Raw genomic sequence first — 7,336 nt, 5'->3', positions numbered from 1 at the left:
GTCCTTGTTTTCCATGAAAACATACATGAATGAGTTTCAAAATGAATAGGAAATATAGTCAAGATGTTGAAAAGGTTATAAATAATGATTTTTAATTTAAATAATAATTGTGTCCTTCAAACTTTGCTTTTGTCAAAGAATCCTCCATTTGCAGAAATTACAGCCTTGCAGACCTTTGGCATTCTAGTTGACACTTTGTTGAGGTAATCTGAAGAGATTTCACCCCGTGCTTCCTGAAGCACCTCTCACAAGTTGGATTGGCTTGATGGGCACTTCTTACGTACCATACAATCAAGCTGCTCACACAAAAGCTCAATAGGGGGTGCGTTCTCAGCCCTCTCCTGTACTCCCTGTTCACCCATGACTGCGTGGCCATGCACGCGTCCAACTCAATCATCAAGTTTGCAGATGACACTACAGTGGTAGGCTAGATTACCAACAACGACGAGACGGCCTACAGGGAGGAGGTGAAAGCCCTCGGAGTGTGGTGTCAGGAAACAACTTCACACTCAACATCAACAAAACAAAGGAGATGATTGTGGACTTCAGGAAACAGCAGAGGGAGCACCCCCCTATCCACATCGACGGGACAGTAGTGAAGAAGGTGGAAAGTTCCTCAGTGTACACATCACGGACAAACTGAAAAGGTCCACCCACACAGACAGCGTGGTGAAGAAGGCGCAACAGCGCCTCTTCAACCTCAGGAGGCTGAAGAAATTTAGCTTGTCACCAAAAACACTCACAAACGTTTACAGATGCACAATCGAGAGCATCCTGTCGGGCTGTATCACCGCCTGGTACGGCAACTGCTCCGCCCACACCCGTAAGGCTCTCCAGAGGGTAGTGAGGTCTGCACAACGCATCACCGGGGGCAAACTACCTGCCCTCCAGGACACCTACACCACCCGATGTCACAGGAAGGCCATAAAGATCATCAAGGACAACAACCACCCAAGCCACTGCCTGTTCACCCCGCTATCATCCAGAAGGCGAGGTCAGTACAGGTGCATCAAAGCTGGGACCGAGAGACTGAAAAACAGCTTCTATCTCAAGGCCACTGGACTGTTAAACAGCCATCACTAACATTGAGTGGCCGCTGCCAACATACTGACTCAAATCTCTAATCACTTTAATAATAAAAAATTGGATGTAATAAATGTATCACTAGTCACTTTAAACAACGGCACTTTATATAATGTTTACATACCCTACATTACTCATCTCATATGTATATACTGTACTCTATACCATCTACTACATTCTGCCTATGCCGTTTGGCCATCGCTCATCCATATATTTATGTGTACATATTCTTAATCATTCCTTTACATGTATAAGGTAGTTGTTGTGAAATTGTTAGATGACTTGTTAGATATTACTGCATGGTCGGAACTAGAAGCACAAGCATTTCGCTACACTCGCATTGACATCTGCTAACCATGTGTATGTGACCAATACAATTTGATTTGATTTGATTTAGTAGATTGGATGGGCTATTTACAGATGAGATATGTACAGGTGCAGTGATCTGTGAGCTGCTCTGACAGCTGGTGCTTAAAGATAGTGAGGGAGGTAAGAGTCTCCAGCTTCCGAGATTTTTGCAGTTCGTTCCAGTCATTGGCAACAGAGAACTGGAAGGAGAGGAGGCCAAAGGAAGAATTGGCTACGGGGTGGGTGCGCGTGCTACGGGTGGGTGCGCGTGCTACGGGTGGATGCTGCTATGGTGATCAGTGAGCTGAGATAAGGTGGGGATTTACCTAGCAGAGACTTGTAGATGACCTGGAGCCAGTGGGTTTAGCGACGAGTATGAAGCGAGGGCCAGCCAACGAGAGCATACAGGTCGCAGTGGTGGGTATTATATGGGGCTTTGGTGACAAAACGGATGGCACTGTGATAGACTGCATCCAATTTGTTGAGTAGAGTGTAGGAGGCTATTTTGTAAATGACATCGCCGAAGTCGAGGATCGGTAGGATGGTCAGTTTTACGAGGGTATGTTTGGCAGCATGAGTGGAGGATGCTTTGTTGTGAAATAGGAAGCCGATTCTAGATTTAATTTTGGATTGGAGATGCTTAATGTGAGTCTGGAAGGAGAGTTTACAGTCTAACCAGACACCTAGGTATTTGTAGTTGTCCACATATTCTAAGTCAGAACCGTCCAGAGTAGTGATGCTGGACGGGCGGGCAGCGATTGGTTGAAGAGCACACCTTTACAAAAAATTTGATCAAATTTGCCATTGCTCTTCTTTTAGAGACTGCCGTGATCTAATTCCAATAGTTCCAAATTCATAAAGGGTGTTACTGTCAACATAAAAGGTTAATGGAGGGCGTTTTCCAGGCGGAGTTATAATGCTCCTTCACGTGCGCACAGGTTTATGACAGGTTTATAACGGGAAACCTGCGTATGTATGGCGTGCGCCAAATGTAAATTTCTAAATAAATTACGTGTGTATTATTTTCAGAAATGGCGCATGGCAGATACTTAGTGTGAAATTTACGCAACGGTTATAAAGGAGATGCAACAGGCTCCTCACCTCCCGATTCAGGGTCGTGGAAGTTGGGGTCCAGACCTTTCTCCAGGAATTTGGACACCTTCTCAATGTTCCTCTGCTGAACATACTCCATAAACTTCTTCAGGTTCGCCTGGAGACAGACAGAGAGAGAGTCCATGTCATTCAACTACTATCAAAAACATATTTAAATGTATTTCATGCAAATCAAATTCAATTAAATATTGAGGAAGGGGCAGAGGTGGAGAGTTTGAGAGAGAGAGAGATAGAGAGAGAGATAGAATGAGAGAGAGAGAAAGAAAGAGAGGGGCCAGGAGGCAAGAGCGATAGTTAGAGAGGAAGAAAAATAGAGTGGAGAGGCCAGGATGCATCAGGGAAGGAGGGGAGAGAAAAAAGAGAGGCAGTGAGAGAGAGAGCAAGCTAAAGACAGTTATGGAGATAAAGAGAAAAAATGTAGGGAGAAAGAACTCTGTGATTGGGTGATGTAAGACTCATGTGGATAGAGATGTTTAATAATGGAGGTGAGAGATGAAAGCTGAAGCACACTGCCGTGTTCCTGTGTGTGTGTCCAAGTGGAAGATTTAGGTGGATACAGTAGTGCATTTGGGTAGAAAGCAACATTCCATCTCTACTGTACTTCCAACACAGCAACAAAAAAACACTCCTTTTACCCAAAACAGCATATCGTACAGAGCACTTCTCTTTACAGGATCAGACCATTTCCCCAGGCCATTTCCTGTAACCAACTAGTTCCTACGTATACTGTGCATTGTTAGTAAAGGATTGTTTCTATCCAAAAGTTTTTAACCACTAAGCAGCTGATTCTTACTGGATTGGTTTGGGGTCAAGTCCATTTCAATTCAATAAATTCAGTAGATTAACTGAAATGTAAAGGTCCAATGGAGCTGTTTTTATGGTAAAAGAAATAAACAAAGATAGCTTCTTAGCAAAGAACAATTTCTCAAGCAATCATTTGTCTAGGCCTGTCTGGGTGTGGTCTGAGTGGGGAAGGGGAAAACAGAACATTTGCTGTTATTTCCAGAGATGTCATCAGGTAGGCCAAAACTCTATTCCACCAAAACTGGCTGAAATTGCAGGTGGTCTTTTCAAACAGTTCTTGCACTAAAAGGCATTATCATAATTTTTCCAATTTCACAGTACTATTCCAGCCTCATAGTGTGGAAATATAAAACACAGAAATATCACGTTATTGACTGCACTGGGCCTTTAACATACGGCACAAAATGGAAAACATCTGTAATGTAGATTGGGTGTGTGTACAGCCATTGGTTATTGAAAGAAGAGGAGTTGAGGTCTTTCCTCTCAATATTCAGTTATGTGCTACAATTCCACACCAAAGAGGGAATTTAGGATATCCTTATTTTTGTGTCTTCGTTGCAGTGAAGCATGTCATCCAACACAGATGACTCTCTCACTAAGCTGTTTAGAGTGAATAAGGACGCATACACATCTGCAGTACAAGGCTGGACAGCTCATTCATAAAATAACACCATGTACACCCACACTCATGTCTGTTATTGATCGATTTGGTTGTCTTTTTTTCTTCGCTTTTAAAGGAAAGATTCACGCATTTTGAATGTCATGTCTTTTTTGTGCATCTCTGAGTGATGTTCTATCGATTCCTAGGGTCATTTCATGTTTTCATGTGTATCTGAGGTGTTCACCGTTTAAGCAGGAATACAGCCGATATGACGAGTTTTGCATTGTATGACTTTCACACCAATTGCGAAATATCATCCTGCTGCAATCCGTCAAATATTTATTCGGAACAAGTTTGATTTATGTGGGGTTTTTGCATGTCAAAATAGGCTGTTGATCAATAGAAAGTGTTCTCTGGGACACGTGTTCTGCCACTGACTGGCCACGCAATGACACGTGCGTTGCTAGAATGAATGAATCTGTTTCTCTCTGCCTGTTTTGTATGTTTGCAATGCCTCAGTGCAGTAATGTAGCCTATCAATTCATCACCACTTGCCAATGTGATCACACCACGCTCTTGCCATTCAAACTTCCCCGCCAGCTCACTGCCAATGCTGTAGCCTAATTTATATTCAGCAAGCCAGAGCAAGGTCACCTACATCTCTCCTCAAACATGCCTATATTAGTTTTAAAAAATTGCTTGACGTGACCAAACTATATTGTTATTCCTGAGACTCACATTGTTCTAGGTTACTCGTTCAAGAGCTGTAAAAAGAGGAATAGAGAGGGAAGAGAGAGAGCTCAGTGGAGATGCTGGCGAGTGGAGAACAACTGTCCCCTCTCATTGAAGACACAGAAGTTCAAGGCCCACCGAAGCACTGCAGGCATTGTTAGCAGAAAACAGAATCCCTCTATCGTGGAATGGAAAAATGCCAATCTTTAAAAAAATATATATATATTTTTTTTAACCTTTATTTAACTAGGCAAGTAAGTTAAGAACACATTCTTATTTTCAATGACGGCCTAGGAACAGTAGGTTAACTGCCTTGTTCAGGTGCAGAACAACAGATTTGTGGTCAATCTTTGTGTAAATCAACAACCAAAAAATCTAAGAAAATTATGGTACCAATAATTGCTTCTAATATACCAGATATACAGTATGTCCTTGAACCGATTATTTTCAAATCGCACACAGAATAAGTTACAAGGATAATTTAGTTGCTAATAGCATCCTGCAGTACCCCGGTTAGCCTGCAACGTCACTTCCTGGAGTAGCTCAAACTGTGAATGTCATGTCAGAGAGGAAAAGGAGAAGTTATACGATTCACTCCGCCCAAAATCTGTCCGCGTGAGATAAGGCCATTTTTGTATTGAGTTCTATGAGAGCGTGTCAAATTATGTGAGGCTTATTTATTCAAATAGAAGTTTCAAAGACACTGATATAAGTGGATGCGTAGCATTCCGGCAACTTTGAGAAAAATTACTTAATTGTGCCTGTTGTTCACGTATATCTGCCCTCTCATTGGCAAAAATTGTCCCACCTGATCTCTCCTGTCTTCAACCATCTAGAAAATGGACTTCCATTGTTAGAGCGGTCACTCTGCTAACTTGTCAATATAATAAATAACCTTTTTGCAGCGATTACAACCTCGAATCTTCTTGGGTATGACACTACAAGCCAGAGGTGTGGACTCGAGTCACATGACTTGGACTTGAGTCAGACTCGAGTCACAAATATGATAACTTGCTGACTTTAACACCAATGACTCGTGACTTGACTTGGACTTGAGCCTTATGACTCGACCTGACTTGATACCCTCCCCAAGACCAAATATTTAAAATGATGCTACTTAAAAAAGTGTGCAGCGCATCAACTCTTCATTTAACGGATTACAGTTTGAATCGGACAGCAGCCAATCAAATTGTGCCAGCTGAGAAAAAGTTGTGCGTGGCAGGGCAGAAGAACGTCGGCGGGTGAATTCAGATGGAGCCCTTGGAAAGATGATACCCCAAATTATTATTTTTGGATATAAAGACGACTCTGTATCAACAAAAAACGGATTGCAACTTGCAACACATACGGGAAGAAAATTACTTTGTTCGACATTTGAAGCTGCACAAAGAACGGTAAGTCGTGGCTAATATAGCCGCCAGCTATATATTTTATTACTTTAATAGTGTATAATGTAGGCTAACGTAACGTTAAATCAATGAGCCTCCACACAGTCAGTCAGTGCGGGAATGTGATCATTGCACCCACAATCTTGTCTGATGTTACTGCTGTTCCTAAAATCATACGTTAGCCTACTGTGTGTGTGTGTGTGTGTGTGTGTGTGTGTGTGTGTGTGTGTGTGTGTGTGTGTGTGTGTGTGTGTGTGTGTGTGTGTGTGTGTGTGTGTGTGTGTGTGTGTGTGTGTGTGTGTGTGTGTGTGTGTGTGTGTGTGTGTGTGTGTGTGTGTGTGTGTGTGTGTGTGTGTGTGTGTGTGGTTGGGCGATTGTGTACAAGCCTCCATCGCCCGATTGCGCCCCATAGCGATCCTCGATAGTCGATCACTAATGGGGGGGTGTGTCTTTCTCATGGCTACCCATGTATTTCCATGGAAATATAACATTTATTTGGAAAGTAATGAACATATAGATATTTTTAAAAGCATCCATGATTTGCGTAAATGTAATATACTATTACTCTTGTTAAAAATATGAAATGGTATTACATTTGGTGAAGAGCACATTATGACTTGTTTAGGACTCGAAACTCAAAGTTTAGGACTTGAGACTTGACTCGGACTTTCCTGTCTCAACTTGGGACTTGACTTGGGACTTGACTGCTAAGACTTGAGACTTACTTGTGACTTGTAAAACAATGACTTGGTTCCTCCTCTGCTACAAGCTTGGCATGCCTGTACCTGGCCCAGCGTTGTCAGGATTTGGCCAGGGTAGGTCGTCATTGTAAATAACTGAATTGCCTAGTTAAATAAAGGTTAAATTTGAATCTCCAATCCAAGTCATTAGAAAAGTCATTAGAAAACCCTTTCGCAATTATGTTAGCACAGCTGAAAACCGTTGTTCTGAATAAAGAAGCAATAAAACTGACCTTTAGACTAGTTGAGTATCTGGAGCATCAGCATTTGTGGGTTTTCTAATGATCATTTAGCCTTTTAAAATGATAAACTTGGATTAGCTAACACAAAATGCCATTGGAACACAGGAGTGATGGTTGCTGATAATGGGCCTCTGTACGCCTATGTAGATATTCCATTAAAATCAGCTGTTTCCAGCTACAATAGTCATTTACAACATTAACAATGTCTACATTGTATTTCTGATTATTTTGATGTTATTTTAATGGACAAAAAATGTGCTTTTCTTTCAAAAACAAGGACATTTC

At 41.9% G+C, this 7,336-nt stretch overlaps 1 protein-coding gene across 1 annotated transcript in view; it reads right to left on the bottom strand.

The window, feature by feature from the left end:
- LOC139539323 (SH3 and multiple ankyrin repeat domains protein 3-like) overlaps positions 1–2,637 on the bottom strand; it is a 120,629-nt gene extending 117,992 nt beyond the window's left edge. Inside the window, exon 1 of the mRNA XM_071342149.1 lies at positions 2,533–2,637. Within this exon, the coding sequence (XP_071198250.1) occupies positions 2,533–2,623 (91 nt within the window). The 5' untranslated portion in view covers positions 2,624–2,637. The remainder of the gene's footprint in view (positions 1–2,532) is intronic.
- Positions 2,638–7,336: the final 4,699 nt, after the last annotated feature.

Source organism: Salvelinus alpinus, chromosome 15 (assembly GCF_045679555.1).
Source record: "Salvelinus alpinus chromosome 15, SLU_Salpinus.1, whole genome shotgun sequence".
Taxonomy (NCBI): Eukaryota; Metazoa; Chordata; class Actinopteri; order Salmoniformes; family Salmonidae; genus Salvelinus; species Salvelinus alpinus.
The sequence above is the reverse complement of the archived record's forward strand: the minus strand, read 5'-3'. Positions and strand labels throughout refer to the sequence as shown.